We start from the raw sequence: 18,496 nt of genomic DNA, 5'->3' as shown, positions 1-18,496 counted from the left end.
CCCTTTTATTTCTCGAAACGACTACGAAGGAAACGTTACCTTCAGTGCGTATTTTATTCCGAGACAATCAAGTCGGGGTCGTTTAAGCACTCCCGCCGTGGAGAAGATTGCAAAATGGGACGCGGCCGGTCACCCGGATTCTCGAGTGCAATCCAAAGCGTTCCGGACGACTTCTAATTAGAACGGCTCATCTATCTGTCTCCGGAGAGAGATCCGCGCCGAAATTTTCCTCGCGAAATTGAACGAATAAGAGAACGAAATGAAAGGCGTAGAAAGAGGGGGGCAGGGAGAACAGTGAATCATTCCATGAGCATAAATTAGCAGACCGTCGCAACGCCGGTTAATTAATTAAGGTAAATTGTCCTAAGCGTAAGTAACTGCTGGCGCCTAGGTCACCACCCTTTCACCAGGATAACCAAGACTCTTCAGGATGTCTGGAGACGATTTTCAAGAAGACTGGTATCTTCTTCGCGGTTTGCTCTTGGGTATTATTCTTCAGGAACAATAGATATAGGTATCCTTTGTAAATTTCAAGACAACAATGCTAATTAGTTGAATAAACGTTAAATCCAGAGGCTGTTGAAAATCTAAACAGGCGCAGAACGAGAGGATAAAATTTACGCGATTACGATTCTCCGAAACAGACGTTTGCTTAATTGAACCTGGATCGCTAGATTCGATTCCCTGTGCAAACCTATGGAAATCCACGTGACGATCCACGAAATTATACCGGCGATTTAACGCGACAACCTCTAATTATCTGGTTTCATTCAAAGCGGCGATTCGCTCGCGTTCGAAATTATCCTTTAACGTTCGCTCCGTGAACGAGCACGCGTTACGCGACACAGGGTAAACATTACAATTAAACGACGCCGAAACTCTCCCCCTATTTGTTTGTCGCGTTAATTTGTGCGACGATGGTGTGTTTCGTGTTTTATTTTACAAAAAGAAGAGAAGAAAGCAGCAGACAGGAAAAAGAAATTGAACAAGATAGAACGTTTAATTCCATGGTAAATTTTATTTCTCCTTTCGTGTGATTTTAGGTTCCCTTGGTGCCATTATGAAACCCTTACAATGATTTTACGATTTTTGAAACGATTCCTTTCAAGAGTCGAGATTTTTATATTTCTCCTCGACAAAGAATTTTCACCGAGTTGTAAAAGAAAAAAATGAATCGAGGAAAGCATTATGGAAATCGAGTCGCGGATATTTGAATTACGACCGCGGGTGATATTTCGGAAGTGTTATTAATACGCGACACTTCGCGAAAGTTTTGGTACGCGGTTTTAAACTTGCACGAATTTCCCCGCATTAAATTTAATACGAGGAAGTTTTCGTAGGAGCGGAGTTGCCGGAGAAAAATGGGAAGGTAACTTTTTTTCAACCGCCAACTAATTTCCCTAAACTGACACGGATAAGAGTTCGTAAAACGTATCGACGCGAGTTGTTACATTATTTACGTATAAATGTAGTTTGCGGGGCTGTTTAGAATACACCACCAACGGGTGGGTGATATTGTTTTTTTTATTTTCTTTGCCCTTTCTGAATTTTAAGCAGCGCGACCACCGCGCGACACCGAACTTCCAGCAGGAATTATTTAACTTTTAAATTTATTAATTTACATTCCCTGCCTTGCCCGGTGTTCATACTTCTCCCGGAGATGAAACGAAATTAAATGAAACCGTTGTCCGAGAATAGCTGGTACTTGCAAAACGAAAGTACAACTTTTCTTTAACTCTTTCGTTACAGCCATTTTACCTGGAAAACGTTCCTCCACGTTTATATATTAAATTCAACGCGTTAACGTAATTAAAATAATTTTATTCATGAAACTTTGGTTAACTTTGGTTAACTTTGGATACTTTTTACGTCTAACAATTTTAATAGGAAAAGAGTTAGGGATCGTTTTGAAATTATCGTTGCAACTCAAACACTGCAAATATTGGGAAACGCGAAACGTTTCATTTGTTTATATTTTTCAAAGGAATCCTGTGTCAAAAACCCCAATCGTGTGATTGTTTATGCAGCTAGCTGCGTGCCCTGCTTTAGCTCAATGTCCTCGTTTGAGAACGGCGAAACCATCTTTAGAACTGTTTATGATGCTGAAACCAGATGGTCAGTTCATAGATTCATAATCCTTATTTTTGATATTGAAAATGAAATGATAAACAGCTGTTCCTATTTCTTAACGAAGACATAAATTTAATTTTACCATGGTATTAAAAACAAAGCAAGTTGAAATAACCCAAAGAAAGAAAAAAGTCAGCATATTGCCAGGAGCTTAGCTATGATACAGAGACAGGGAGAATAAGAAACGAAAGACAGTTTTTGATCAGGTGAGGTTTCAATTTAATTAAATCCACGCCGAGTCTAACCGTGATTACTCCAGTTTAATTCGATTTCTATCTTTTAATTCCCCTCCGTGATACAAAGAAACGGTCAAATTGGATCGCTCGAATCCGCGGGGTGCGAGGGGAAATGAAAAAAAAAAAATTACGGTTCGTGTTCCCTCTGACACAGATTTAACGGAAGTGCTTATGCAGCCAGGCACATTCGAAATCGCCGGAGCTGAGCAATGGATCCGTGTTGGTTCGCCAGTGTGCGGGGTCTTTTACGGCAGCACGTGCGTGTCATAAAGCGGCTGTTTCCTCGGAAAAAACATGGAAACGAAGACGGGCACGTTGTCTTATTTCGAGAATAAATTCACCCCTGATGCCTGTCACTCGTGACTTCATTTTTCAATTTCTTATAAAAATTCGAAGGACAGACAAGTTTCGCTTCATCGACTACCCTTATTTAGGAAGAATTAATCCTTCAAATAGAAAATTTTATATTTTAGAATAAATTTACCGTTCTATTTTCCAAATTTTTAATTATTCTTTTTGAAAGATCTTGAATTGATTTCTGTCCAAAGATACCAAAGAATCGTGTCTCTGATAGAATCATCCGATTCGAGTTCTTTAGCCCGCTGTTGACACGGCTGTTTCCAAAACAAAATCTATTTTCAAGAGAAACAGTTGCCTGGTTTTGTTTTGCATTGTTCGAATCCGGAGCTGTTCCGAACTTTCCGATCGACGAGCCGGAGCTCGTTAACGCGTTTCCGATCGAATCGAACGGATCGAGCACAGCGTCGATTAAAATTCTCTACATTAATTATCCAGGGTTAGATTGGAATGCGAAACGCAGTTAATTGACGGCGAATGGAATTCCGATGATACGGTGCGGATTGCAGGCGCCCGGCGATCAAATCGATCCAGTGAAAAATATGGAAACGTATCGCGCAGACATTGAAGGTTTAATCAGTTAATTTTGCGAAAAATGATATTTAAATGCCATTTATATAAAATACCACTTTTATTGCTCCAAATACAACAGTCACACTAGATTCTTTTTTATTTTCACTCTTCCATTGCCATTATGTAAATGGATACAGGTTTCTTAGAGGAAACAAACATTCTAAAATTGACTCGTCACTAAAGACACGGCAATTTAAGTGGAATTCGAAAGAAATGGAGTTGGCGACGCTTAGACGGCCATCCTATGAGATTTGTGAGGAAACTTCGGTAAAATTCAGTTTACGACTAGGCCTGATGATCGTACCGTGATTTATACGATTCATTTCCCTCGTAAAATCATCAGAATTCAAGTCCTGAAATAAATGCAAGAAACTTTCCTTCGTTATCATCGAAAGAACCCTCGAGCACCCTCTCGTTTCATTTTCCTCTATGAAACTGTTAAACAAATTTCGTTAGCATCGAAAAATGGAAAATATCCCGCTATTCATGAAGAACATAAAACCCCAACAAACGTGGGAAAAACATTGAAACATCCGTGTTGTTTGCTCGCCAGGTAGCTCTGATCAACGGAATAAAGTTAATAAAAGCGTGTATTGAATAGCGGGAAACGTTACACATGTCGAAGCGGCAAAAATCATATTCCAGGTTATTTTCAAAGAATTTTGCTTATCTAACCATTGAAATTTCGTTCGTTGTTCCATATTGAACCGCGCTCGTACAATATTTCAAAACAATCGATGTTTCTCATACTCGAAACGGTGTTAGAGAAAGGTGGTCGTAGAAGTAGGCAGAAAATAGAAGAAAGTAAGGATCGAATACCAACCAGCAAAGATCGTGACAGGCAGCAAGGCACAGATGCCCAAATACACCAGCAACACTGTCCAACCGTGACGCGGTTCTTGGCAGAAGTCCAGCTTTTTCCCGCTCGCTGAACCACCGATTCTTGGCCCCTTCATCGTGCTTGGTGCCGCATACTTTTCGCTCTGCCCACGTAAACGCGAACCTAGCCGCCGGTTTAAAGGCCCGTTGCTTTAATAATGCCTCCTCGAGCGGCTTCCTTCCTTCCTTTCTTCCGTTTCGCGGTCTGTTCGCGTGCAACGCGGAATTTCGTAAGGATTTAGTAACACTGCAACACTTGGACACTAACATTCCACTCCGTGTGAGTTACACACGCGTTGAAATCCCACCCGCGAATTTAGAACGCTTTGGAACTCTTCTAGAAAATTTTACACGCGTTCGAAGTCCACTCGCGAATTTAGTACGCTTTGGAACTCTTTTAGGAAATTTTACACGCGTTCAAAGTCCACTCGCGAATTTAGTAACTCTTTTAGCAAGTTTTACACGCGTCGGAAGTCCACCCGCGAAATTAGCGCTCGTTGAAAGTCCACTCGCGAAATAAGTACCCCTTATAAGTCCTCTCGCGAGTTCCACGCTCCTTCGCCATGGACAGCGCTTACCCAAACGCACTCTTAGCACTTTATCCTACCCTCGACACACTCGACCAATCCTTTCTTCGCGGCACAAGTTCACAAGGTTTATTCGCGACAGTGAAATGGCCGACGATAAGAGATACACCAAGAGGTCTGATAAGAACTTGCATCTATCTACTGGCCGTTTGCTGGTGTCTGAAGTTTTTACTATGGCTTCGTGCGAAGGAGGAACGAGCGATAAGAGCTCATTTACCTAAGGACCAGCGTTCGAGCAAAAGCTGTTGAATATAAGCCATACAATTCAGCAACTTCCTTTGCGGAGGTTCCTTTAAAACGACGCGTCACCGCTTCCGGGGTAATAGTTTCTGACTGCATTTTTATCTTTTAATAAAGTGCCAGGTTTAAGCCAAGGTGCGTCCCGACGAAATCGAGGGTCGATACCAGCGACGGCTTCTGAAAAATGGAAGTCATTAAGGGAATTGCTACGACACGGCACGGTCGTTTAAACGAGCACTCTTTTTTTTTTCGCTTTTGACGATGATGGGGACACACGGTGGCCGAACAACACGGTTTAATAGAAAATACGAGGAAGGTCGTTTGAATTTAATACGTGACGATTATTGCGAAGTTAATTGAAACTAAACGTTCGTCCGTTCGTTCGTGGAAATTAAACAATAACACCGTGAGAATAAACCAGTCGCGGATTTTCATACGACCCCGTTGTCGATGATTTGTTTGGAAAGCATTCGCCGTGAAATTCATCGTCGTGTTTGGGAAAGATGAGTTTTACTCTTACGTCAAATTGAAAACGTATCGACCCACGTGTTGGAACAAAAAAATGTATACCCTTGAGATTTTAGTGAACGAAGTTAATTCACGTTCGTTTATCTACGTCCTAATAAATGAACTCGTCGATCAAACTACCCGCAGCGAAGCTACTTTTCTTTAATAAAAATGTAACCATGTCGGTATTGACTTTGAACGCGCCTGTTGAGGCGGAGATGAGATACCCATAAATTAATCCTTTCGTCTCAGCTGGAGATCTTATGCATTTATCGTAGCCAACTGGGCGAACTCGTTGGAAACACGATTTACCGGTGGATCAACTTGGACTAATTCGAATTAAAACGGATCCAAGTAGGTAATTACATCGTCTTAATTAATTCTTTGGACTGGAGACGGACGACAAGCGGAGGGACTCCAACCCCTTCTCGTTGCAACTCGAACACGAGGGCGACGACTTGTCACGTCGAAAGTGGAATTATTCGCCAACCATCGTCGCACGGCGAACCGTTTCTTCGAGGCTAGACGGTAAATTGCTCGTGCAGAATGTTCCATGGGGTTGTGATGGTTTTGCAAGCGGTTGCCACGGGGTTCAAAGTAGCCCTCGAATAAGGGTAACGCGACGAGCACAGAACGAAACGATCGAACGTGCGATCGTTTGATTCCACGATTCTTTGGCTAAGAAACGTTTCCTATTCGTGGAAATAAAATAATTTTTGACACCGTAAAATAGGAAAACGAGAAAGAAAATTTTTATAATTTTCACCCATAGATACTCTGTTAGGAAAATTAAGGTGGATCTTTGATTAATTATTAGTTAAAATTAAAATTAATTTTCAAGTATCAAAACACAATTCTAAGAAATTTAGAATTGCAATTAGTGGAAAAAATTCACCCCATTTTTCAGTACTCTGAAGTGGAACTCGAACGGAATCATCATTTACTCTATTAGGAAAATTAAAGTGAATCTTTGATTCATTTTCAGCAGTTAAAATTGAAATTAATTTCCAAGTATTAAAACACAATTTTAAGAAAATTAGAATTGCAAATATATTTCTCTTGCAATTAGTGTAAAAAATTCACCCCATTTTTCAGTACTCTGAAGTGGAACCCGAACGGAATCGTCATTCGTAAATTATTGCTCTGTTTATAATGCGTCGTGGAATCGAAGAACTATTCGATCGTGGAAGATATGTAGGAAAGTTTCCCTTGTTTTTGGTTGGAACACGTCGAATCGGTAAAAATTGCCGGTGAAGGAATTTGAAGTTTCGTGGATCGAGTGAAAAACCCTGTAGCTAAAGTGTCGCCACGGTGGCGCGATTTTTCGTCCAAGTTTCTATAAATACGGTCGTTCGTCACTCATCGAAGCGTGCTCGACCTGGAACACGATAAATCATCATCGCAATAGTCGAGCGAAAAATTCGGATATTTTGGAGAATTTCGAATGAACGTGTCGGAAATCGGTTCACCTTCATTTGTTTCTTGTTCGAAGATATTGATAAAACGACTGAAAAAATAGACAATAGAAATTTATTTTTTTAAAAACAGCACAATGGTAGTTTGTTTAGAGGTATAAAGCATCGCGAGACATCGGTGGATCAATTTTTAAAGCACACCTTGAAGCCGACGACGAAGGGTCGTCTCCAAGAACAATGACAACGCTGATGCGAGCCAGCCAGTCGCAAATTATCCCTGCAAGGTATTATTAATTAATGGGCTTGTTAAGTGGCGTCGCGTGGGGCACCAAGTGGTACGCGAAATTGGACACCCTGGAAAAGGGTGTGAAACACAAACGAAATTCCTTTTCAAGAAACAATATTCTCTCACAGAATATTCTAAAATACTAAAACTTAGAATTTTCTGTACATTTTTTAATCTGATAAACTTTCGCGCCGAAGGTAACGCGATAACCCAGAAACGTGGCAATTTGAAAGGAAGCTACAGGCAAGAGATAAAATTCCTTGAAGGGTTAACGCAATTTGAAAAAGAGGATTCCCTTAGTCTCTGTCGACGGTGACAGGGTTGCATTTTAAATGTACCACTCGGTGGTTGAAGATATCCGAAGGATGGAAGAAATTACGCGTTGCTCAGGTGAACGTAAACCTTCAGGAAACGTAAATCGCATTTGCGTGCGGGAGGATCGTGGATGTCGTTCGCTTGTATCCTATCGCGTAAACGTGTAACGCGCTACGACCTTCCTGGGAATAACGAAATTTTCAGCAGTCGTCAAATTAAAATTCAAACGCTTAGACGTCATCGTGCATGCTCCTATGCTTTTCACCTGGGACGTTGAAAAAAATTCCAACCAGAGATTAATGCCTCGACAGACTGGGTATCGTTAAATTTTTATCCGATCTCTTGCTCGCGGACCTCCTGAATTTCGTGAAATTCATTAACGACAGTGAAATTTTCAAATGAAACAGTGAAGATTTTCTGCGAATGTCTTCGGGTTAATATTCAGAACGGAAATTATACGAGCTGTTTAATGAGCGTACGAGAAAAACGAGTAGAAAAATCAACGTCTGAGGGTTAAACGAGCGGTCCTTTTGAAATTAGAATAAATCTGCTTCCGGTGAAAAAGAGTGCCGGGGAGGAGAGCAGCCTCGTGTTCGCGGAATGACATTCGTTCGAACGAGCTCTCGTCAGGAGCTGTCAAATCTAGCGAAATCTTCCTTCTATTTATAGCGAATTCCGGTTGACTGTGGTCGTGCAAGCTCGCCTGCATCGTTCTGCATTAACTCTCTCGTTTCTTGCTAGCTACTCATCTCGCTTCAGCCCCGTCTTTCGAGTGGAACGAGTGCAAAACCCTTCTGTCCGGGCGTACACATAATTACCAAAGTTAATTAGGGCTTTGGAGATGAAAGAGAGTGAGAACGAGGGGGATAGCATTGCGGCCAGGTTTAAGGATGTATTAGCAAACGAAAGGGGGTGGGGCGACGGTGTTAAAAGGTTGGGAAACTCTCGAAACCGAGCGAAAAAGCAAAAGGGTTACCCTTGATTTGAGGTCGGTGTAATTTTCACGGTAAATGTAATTCTCATAAAACGAAATATTTGTCCTCGAAATTTATCAAATTAAGCGGAAATTAACAGGGTGCCGAATGTGGCAGTTTTTACCCGACGAAAAATATTCGATTTTCCAATTTTACCAAAGCAACCGCAAATGGAAACGTTAAAAGGAAAGAATTTCTGGCTAACGTTTACAGGGAAAACAGCGTGGAAATTATTGGAACGTGGAAGAAATAGCATCGTGCCCGTTGCACTTGGTGTCATTCGTCGGTAATTCTGCTTTGGAAAAACAAGGGTAGGCGGTCGAACGTTCGTCGAACCGTGCAAATTTCACTTTTACCCGGGGCCGTGCAATTTTTTATTTCGAACCGGTGTTTCCGGACGAATGCGTTTCGACGCGAACCTGTTTGCACAAAGAACCACTGCTGCACCGTTGCAGCAACACCCCACCATCGTCAATTTTATCCCTGACACTCTCTACCCCCGTTTCACCGGCTCGTGGACCAGATCGTCACCCCTGTACCCTTCCGACCCCTTCTCATCCCTATCAGCTCTTGAGTGCAATTGGTTTTTCATGTTCAGGCCACTTCGGTGTCCTCGGAATCCTAATTTCGCGTTTTTCATTCCGCGTCCCCGTTTCTCTCTCGTCGATGTCCCGTGGAAAGCAGCCCCCTAGTCCGACAGACCGGAAGCCCCTCTCGTGCGCGCGATATCTGATGGATGTCGCGATTTTTTTTTTTTTTTTAGAAAGAAAATGACCAAGTGAAATGGAAACGTTCTGCTGCCGGTATCGTGAGCTTATATTCAATTAAATTCAGGGTTCAATTACGATAAGAATGACAACTGACATAAGCTTACTTTTTCAATTATGAAATCACGAGGAAAGAAACTTCAATTATCAATTACACTCGATTAAAACACCAAAAAATTATCGATTCGTCGATCAAAGGTTCACATAAAAATAAAAAATAAAAAATCACAAATTCAATCGCACTCATCGATCACCGTCACCGTTAATCAGTCTCAACTTCGAGTTACTCGATTTAGAACGCGTCGAATCGCGAGGATCGATCGAGAAACGATCGAAAGAAGCTCCCGGAGACGCGTGGTACCGGCATGGGCGTGTAAGAAGCACTAAATCCTGATGCCCTGTCCGCGGCTAGCCGGCCCCTCTAACAATAAACTTAGGTGAGAGACGAGAGACGAGCACACGCAGACAGAGAGCGTAGAAAACCGCACGCGTGACAAAGCGTACGCCCGGCGTGCGTGCGTGAGCCACACTAGCGGAACGAGGATCATCCACTCGAGGTCTACACGGTGTACAACACGGGATGGATCACGTCTGTGGGAGTGTCTGCAACCACCGTCGTGTGGAAGAAGCCGTACGCTGATCATCTGCACTCGTTTATTGAGCATTAAGCGTGGCTCGGTCGACCTGCTGAAAGCGATCCGCTTCCTCGCCTCCGCACACGGCTTTTCGACGTCCTTCCGTTGCTACTTTTTCGGGGAAGTACCTGAAACCCTTGGGAATCTATGGGAAATTAAATTCACGCAGGATGGTGATGGGAAAAAAAATTTCAGACTCATGAGGCAAGGGTGTTCTGTTTAAAAAATTCGTAAAATTTGTCGACCCTAAAATTTCCGAGGATAAAAATAATAATTCCTGTTCAATTTTCGTGATTCACTACAAAGTGACGTGTATAACATTACTATGGGTACAAACGTGAAATTAGACTGACGATTGACATAGAACCCATTTATAGTACGCCCACGCAGCCGCCACGTACCATACAAAACCTCCGAAAATACAACAGCGTACCGCGTCCCAAAGCGTTTGTTCCTACGCGACGAAATACCAGCGTCCCGTGTCGTTTGCTTTTCAATCTCAGATTCCTAAATGATAAAGAATCTCCTTTATTTTTCGTCCTCATCCCTTGAGAACCCAGGAGTACAAATAATGATATGAAATTCCATGAATTAAAATAACCCATTTTGGCTATGATTCTCAAAACTTTCAGAGCGGGCCTGGAATTTCACGTACATCTTCGCATTCCGTACACGCGATCGTAGTCATGGACAAGGGTGTTCATGTTGGATTACACGGTCCAAACGCGATACCAGACGAGTCTGCTTGTCGAGCAGGAAAGAATGAAAAGGGTGCGCAAGGAGGGACGTTCGAACACGTGTACGAAACGTACGTGTGAACGCGCGGGGGTGGGCTGCGACGAGATATTATGCGGATAAAATATTCATGGCTATCGAGGCTCGCGATCGGGCACGCCTTTATTTTTCGAGATGAATAGAAATGGTGCCACCTCCTGTCGAGCCGTGGGACAGAAATTCTTTCACCCACCACGACAGAGAAAGAGACAAGAGGAGAGAAGATGGCCAGAGAATCGGTTAGCTGTTCTGGACACCGCTTGGCAAGTAATACCGATAAAGAACAATAAAGAACATATATTTTTTTTTATTTTTCCAAATTTTCAAAATTGCAGCTTTTACCTTGCGTTTATTAAGAAACATCCTAGTTATCTTTTGTTTCATTCAGACGATTGTTAGTGGTGCAACTTGTGTAGTTCATTATTAACGATGCGAGCATTAATTATTAATTTAAAACTTTCATTACAGTATTGCGTGGAGTTATCCAAGGAATTTCGAAACGGTGCTTCCCAGGGGGAAATATCGGAAACGCAGTTGGTCGGAACTGGTTCATTGTAACTTTGGGCAGGGAAAAACAAGCTTGCTCGATAATGGTAGGCTAGGTTTCCAGGAAGTTTCGTTGGTTACGAGGACGTTAATTAGGTGCAGAGATTACCGGTGGCACTGTTCTCCGTGCAATATCAAAAACGGAAACGGTACACCCTTGATATCTCGACGATTTCTTGCCTTTGTTAACACCGTTACCGATTGCCTGGACAGCCTATCAGAAAATCGAGCCAGCTTTCGAGGTTTCCACGAAGAAACTGCTCTCGTTATCGTTAACCCTCTGTTTCACGGTTCAAACTTTAACTAACAAGGTGGCAATAATCACAGTTCAGAGAATGCAATTCCAATTGAAATTCCCTCTGTTTAAACTTTACCATTTATTCGTCTTTATTATCGTAGCAACCCTTGTGTGGTTTAATTAACACTAATTTTTTTAATTAAATACATATTGTTCGCTTAATAGTTACTAAACAGAAAATATGTAATTTTCTCATCGCACGATATTTGCTTGATGAGTGATTGATCAATTTCGTGTGTTATTTACTTTGTTAAAAGCATTGGCAAACGTTCAATAAAATAAGAGTGAGGATTTCATGCAAAAAATTATGATTCAAATAAAACAACTCTTTTTCATTTTTTCGCATTTACAATGGGTGTATTGTTGATTCAACATTTTTAATTCGCATATTTTTCCACCCGTTTCATGCTGTCCAAATAACAAAATATCCGATTCTGATGCATATTCCTGTTTGAAATATTACGAAAAATAAAAACGACATTGCCTTAAATGAACAGCAATAATGAAAGTTGAAGTTTAAATTTTTAATTTGGAAGCTAAGGAAATAGCAGGATTAAACGAGAGGATAAAAGAATGTTTTAAACTTGAAGTTTTCATGAAATGATTAGCCTGGTTTAATGATATTCCATTGAATTTAATTGGCGTTTTTGTGCGTTATTCCCGGCCCCGTCAAAACGATTCCCTAAGATTTGATTAAAATCCCGATTCGCGTGGGTGGAAATTAACTTGGTCGTGGAATATAAGTTTGCCGAATTAATTATCAACGGCTTGGAACTCGTTACGGAACTATTGAAATTTTCTGCGAAATACAACTTCCATACTTTCCCGGCGCAATAATCCTTTCGCGCTTGAAATTGAATTGAGTGCAGTTGTTTCGAAAAATCCCTGAATTTTGTTCGAACGAACGATCCTCGACAAACTTTACGTTCGGTTGAACGTTTACACGCCGAAGATTTGTTTTATTTAAACAAACAGAAGACAGATAAAAATTCAATCAATCCTGATGGCGGTCACACGTTCGCCACGGACGGCAAATTAAATTCAATTAATTTCTTCCAAGTTAGTTACGCGGTCGAGCCAAAAATTGCGGCCACTGCGAGCTCTGTAATTAAGTCGTCTGCTACCCGGAAATAATTGGCTGTATAATTGACTAGCGGACAGGGGTGTGTAAATAATTGCCTCATGGCTTTGCTCAAGGAGAAAGTAAATAATTCCGCAGCCCCATGAGCGAAAACAAAGAATCGTAGAAGCAATTAAAACCCAATATTCGATCAATCGTTCGCGTTTCGTAGAAATAATTTTAGTCTTTTACCGAACCTACATCAATCGACTGAATAAAAATTTTCTATCCCTTCAGTTTAATAAAATTTAACTCGTTATCTCGTCAACGCTGGTGAAAATTGATCCAGTGTTGGCTAAACAAAGGTTCCAAGTATAATCCATGAATTTCATGATACGAAAATAGCTCGGGGGAAGAATAGACAGACTACTGCATGTCGATTCACCGTGAGATAACGCGAAAATGAAAAACGACAGAGGGAACATAGGAGGGCTATTATGTCTGCCATGGAACGTACGTCTTGGTGAATTCTATTCGCAGCCTTTGCTCAGATAATATCGCGTACGCCAGTCTGTGCGTTAATCACGTAATGGTAGGTGGCACTTGAACTCGAGAGAAAGCGTCTACAATTTGCAGGTCGACGGTGTAATAATGGAGATAGTCCGTGGTAGAACGGGGTAGGAAGTTCAGTTGCTCTCCCTGCACGGTAGTACTTCCTTTCTCCTTCTTCCTATATCTCTCTTCCACCCTGTGTCTACCCTACTTCTATTTATAATCCTTTCTCTTTAAAAGCGCACAAGTGCGAAACGGTCTCGCGTGACTCCAAATTAGCCTCGTTATCACGATATAATTAGTTTAGTAGCTGGGAACCGGCCCGAAATTCGATGTTACTCGATGTACTAATATCTCAACGACACTTTCGGCTATTTATCTTCTCCTCGATTCGGTGGGTAGACAAATGAATTTCATTTTTCAATACTTAACAAAATACAAAAGAATTAAATTTCAAAATTGCCTATTTTGAAAAAGAACGAGCAAACTTGGAGAGAAACTTTTTAAACCGTAGAATTTCAATTAGCAGCATTGAAAATCAACGAAATACTCTCCTTCCCTGATCTCCCTCTAAATTACACGAACAGTGGCTGCAGGAGGGGGTTGCACTCGAATCACCCTCGAGGCCGAAACGGGCAATGACAAGGCACAGCCTCGGCTGGAGTGAGGAAATTCAACGTTTCCTGGGAAATCCAGCAACAACTCGGTCGGGAATCGTTCGGTCAAAGGGTTAAGACCCGGTGGTGTCCTTTCTCTCTCTCTCTCTCTCGTGCAACGAACGTGTGATAATGATTATAGCGTAGCGGGGTGGTCGCGTTAAACAGAGGCTGACTTGGAGGCAGTGGACCCGCCGGTGTAATCCTTTGATTACAGCGTGTACCGAGAGTCGGCTGAATCACGAGGAAGCGCGTAAGGTGATATTCCTGAATGGTACGGCCGGAAACCGAAACCGGGCCGCATAAAGGAGGATATACAACGAACGTGGCGAACCGGTTGCCTTCGTACTCACGTTATAGCGATGCAACGACGAGCTGATGCAGGATACACTGGAACGAACCAGCATAGCGCATCCGGTGTACTCTGGTAATGAAATACAGTAACATTATATCCGCGATATTCATCCGCGTCGCAGTGTGCGGTTTGCCGTTACAGAAACGTGTGTACGGTTCGTCACACGGGGAAATACTTGTCCAAGGATATCGCATGGCGTCTGGATTAATCAGGGCTCAAGGGAAGCCTCGGTACGATGACGGCTCCGCGAAGGGAGGAAATTAAGACAGAGAGGAAAGGAGGATTTCGTGGTCGGTTCAGGACCACCCAGGCGGGACAATTTCTCCCACGTTTGAAAAATCCCCGAGCAATATCCGGGTATTAAAAATTTTTCAAAAACCACGATTTAGTATAGTCGCTGAAATTCCAGCAACTCGTAATTGCACGCGACGATGGAATGAAAATTTCGAGCATCCATTTTTCGGTGTTTCTTCGCGTCTTGTACGCCACAGAGAACGGTTTAATAATTTTAAATTGGAAAAGTTGTTGCGCTCCCATTCTTTTTCCTGGTTATTGTTCGGCTGAGGGAACGAGTGTCTTTTTATTTCGTCGGGCTCAGCAGTGAAACCTAGTACCGCTTTCAAACAATATCCACTTGCACGCGAACGGCTAGCCATACGGAAGCGCCATAAAGCTAATGATCCCTAAGTGATCCGTACCACGACGACATGATGACTGTTGTGTTAGGGAGGATGGGATTACAAGCGAATAGAATGGAACGGGATGGAACATCCCATCATTATCCAATGATCTACGTCTCTTTAGCGACTTGCATGCCACACCTCTTTGCTCGTAACGATCCAAAAAGACGGTGCATCGTTAGAAATAAATCATTTACCCTTCGTTACCGATTGCCAGACCGTCGAATTTCATTTTTCTATAATAATCTTTCGTCGAAAGACGTTTCTCTTCTTCTTCTCGCCGGACCAAGATAGTTGGAGATTAGAGTTGTTGCAATTTAACCGCAATATCCAATATCCGGTGTTCGCGTTTCATCGCACGGTTTAACGTTATCGCTGCGCCACTTATCTCCAGGGAATTTCAACGCATCCTTGTCGGCTACGAACGATCCGAAGACGAATCCTACGAGACCCGCCCTCTCATACGTTGCGCGGTGTTAACGTATCAGTATGTTTGCCGTCTAAACCATGGTGTACCGCAAGATCGTGCCGGCTATCCATCAACCTCTATATCCGGTGTATAGAGGATGGTCATCTGTGTATCTCGCTAAACAAGATTAACCCCGCTATAGATCATCGAGCGGATGATCGAGTGGCCTTTTCCGTCACAAAAGAAACAATTAGCCCTGGCACAATGGTACAAGGTACAATTATTCCAAAATCAAAAAGAAATATGTTGAATTTTGAATAATCCTTTGTAACTCGTCTGATCTTATCGCGATCTTAAGGGATCGCGTAATTGTGCGAGGGTGAATTAAACACCGTTTTCACTGTAATTTAATGAAAATGCTCTGGAGGCAGTTAGCACGTTTCGTCAGAGAACATTGTGTCAACAGCAATTTAAAGGAATTGAAGGGAGCCCCGTCGTCAGCGTAAGGTAAAACGACTTTGTCGCAAAATTTCTGGCCATTCCGAAACTTCCCCGGCGTGGAAGTTTCGTTATCTGTCCTGTATTCTTAACTCGCGATAACAAAGTTCCGTTGAACGGGTTTATCCTTTCGCGAGAGGGGTCCTTTAACTTTTTCATCGCGTTAACGTTGAACGGATAGAGGATCGATAAAAATAACTCGTGCCGCGGCAAACAAATAAGAAGCGAAGCGTGTATTTAATCTCGTACCGTGTTTGCGCGGAATTTCAGCGTCCGCATCATTTGCGCGAGTTTCCGTCGGAAACGAAATATTATTAATACCGCGTGTATACCGTAAACATAATAAATGATTACGGTGTATTTCGTTGGCCCGTTCGACGTCCGTATAAATTCAACCCCCGCGGTTCCTCTTTACCGGGCAAATCGACGAATTACATAAATTGAATTGTTATCGGCCATCGACAAACATCATCACGCCCATCGTTGCATCCTTTCCAACGTAATACCGCATTTATGATGGGCGTTAATCTCGCGAGATCGTTCGATCGGAAAAAGCTGCTTTCAATCGCTATTATTTCATCCCCTTCTCTTCCTCGTCCGCTCGTATAAGAACATAATGATCCATCCCCTTCGAGGTTACATTCAAACGCGATCTCTTCACGTAGATCGTAAAAAAAAAGAAGAGGGAAAAATCGAAGGTAAAATTCTTCTTGTAAAGTACAATACAACGTGGTTCCAATCCACGTCGGCCTTGTTGAATAAAAGATTGCTCATTACGTAACGAGATATTGATCATTTATTGGAAAATGCTTGATATCTGTGGAATATTCTGTGTATGGTATTCTTCAGGAATTCAACGTATATTGTTCATTAGCTGTTTTATTCGTAGATCAGTTCAGACGTCTTTGACGACGTCGAAAAGCAGGAATGTCAGGGAAATAGGTGGATGGAGCGGGTGGTCGGTTAAAAAGCGAACGTCACAAAACGCATCGTCGATCGGCAACATGTTGCAGAGTCACTGTACGCTCATAATTCATGATCCGAGACGAGTTTGACCGGCCAAAGTCATCCGTACGCCGAGAGAGGAACCGCTCGACCCCCTGCGGATAATTTATGAGGCGCAAAGCTGGTCGAAGGTTCAATTTTTAAGCGCACCGCGTGGCTCGCTTTTCGGGTGATCATATACGCTTTCAGCGAGCTCCGAGCGAGATAGATTTTTCAGCTGACGCGAAACATTCGACGGGAAACGAGAATGAAGATAGCGGCCTCGTCTTGCGGCCATGAATCATCGGACGACTTTCTGGAAATCAGTTTTCAGATAACAGTTAAACGGGTATGTACGCGTCGAGGGTGAAAAGTTATTAAGTGAAATAGAAAATAATTTGGAGATGTACAAAATATTGCACTTTGTCTGTTACAATTATTATGACACGCGACAAGTGTAGAACCACAGTGGTATCTTTCTAAAAAGCTTGTAAGAGACTCTGGAAATGAAATACATATTAGGATAAAATGTTGAAAACAGAATTGTTTGAGAGATATTTCAAATCAAGTGCAACGATGCACTTATCCGATGCACATGCATTTTTTTGAAAACGAATTTTTGGAATTTTTTTACGTAGATCGATTCTATCGGACATTCTGTACAAAAAAGTATTAGGGTAAAATGTTCAAAACAGGATAGTTTGAGAGATATTTCAAATCAAGTGTCGCGATGCATAGCCGATGCACATGCACTTTTTTTATAAATCGATTTTTGCACTTTTCTTTGCGAGGATCGATTCTAGTAGACATTCTCTATCAGAAAGTATTAGGGTAAAATGTTGGGAACAAAATAGTTTAGGAGATATCTCAAATCAAGTACAGCAATGCACTTATCCGATGCACATGCATTTTTTTGAAAACGAATTTTTGGAATTTTTTTACGTAGATCGATTCTTTCGGACATTCTGTACAAAAAAGTATTAGGGTAAAATGTTGAGAACAATATAGTTTAGGAGATATCTCAAATCAAGTGCAGCAATGCATTTATCCGATGCACATGCATTTTTTTGAAAACGAATTTTTGGAATTTTTTTTACGTAGATCGATTCTTTCGGACATTCTGTATAAGAAAGTATTAAGGTAAAATCTTGAAAACAGAATAGTTTGAGAGATATTTCAAATCAAGTGTCGCGATGCACTTAGCCGATGCACATGCACTTTTTTTATAAATCGATTTTTACACTTTTCTTTGCACGGATCGATTCTAGATGACATTCTCTATAAGAAAGTATTAGGGTAAAATGTTGAGAACAAAATAGTTTAGGAGATATCTCAAATCAAGTGCAGCAATGCACTTATCCGATGCACATGCATTATTTTGAAAACGAATTTTTGGAATTTTTTTTACGTAGATCGATTCTTTTAGACATTCTGTATAATAAAGTACATATATCACGCGACCCACTGGGATGGCAAGTTGGAAGGGGAACGATTTAATATATTGTGTCTTGCTGGCGCTCAAAATGGAAATTTATTCTCATTGTAACGTCGGCGCGTGGCGGGAAATATTGTTCATCGTTTCGTGGCATTATGTATCGTTAAAGGTGAACGTCTATTTTTCAGCGTCGACCGAATCAGTACGCAGCGTGACAGAGACAAAGGAAGATGGATGGAAATGAAGTTCTTCTACTGAATTTACATCTCCAACGGATGACGTTGTATCGTGTGGTCATCAAGGCTAGTCACATACTTTCCCGCTCCATAAATATCAATAAAGACAATC

The 18,496-nt window shown here is 41.8% G+C and overlaps 1 protein-coding gene across 2 annotated transcripts in view; it reads right to left on the bottom strand.

Moving 5' to 3' along the window:
- Window positions 1–9,784, bottom strand: part of LOC117603568 (lachesin) — a 72,778-nt gene extending 62,994 nt beyond the window's left edge. For both annotated transcript variants that reach the window (XM_034322895.2, XM_076688084.1), the window contains exons 1-2: window positions 9,374–9,784; window positions 4,120–5,179 (exon numbers count right to left, since the gene is read on the bottom strand). In XM_034322895.2, the coding sequence (XP_034178786.1) occupies window positions 4,120–4,252 (133 nt within the window). In that variant the 5' untranslated portion in view covers window positions 4,253–5,179; window positions 9,374–9,784. The remainder of the gene's footprint in view (window positions 1–4,119; window positions 5,180–9,373) is intronic.
- Between the last annotated feature and the right edge of the window lie 8,712 nt (window positions 9,785–18,496).

The sequence above is a fragment of the Osmia lignaria genome, chromosome 4 (genome assembly GCF_051020975.1).
Source record: "Osmia lignaria lignaria isolate PbOS001 chromosome 4, iyOsmLign1, whole genome shotgun sequence".
NCBI classification, from domain to species: domain Eukaryota; kingdom Metazoa; phylum Arthropoda; class Insecta; order Hymenoptera; family Megachilidae; genus Osmia; species Osmia lignaria.
Note: the sequence above shows the minus strand (reverse complement) of the source record. Positions and strands in the feature narration are given on the sequence as shown.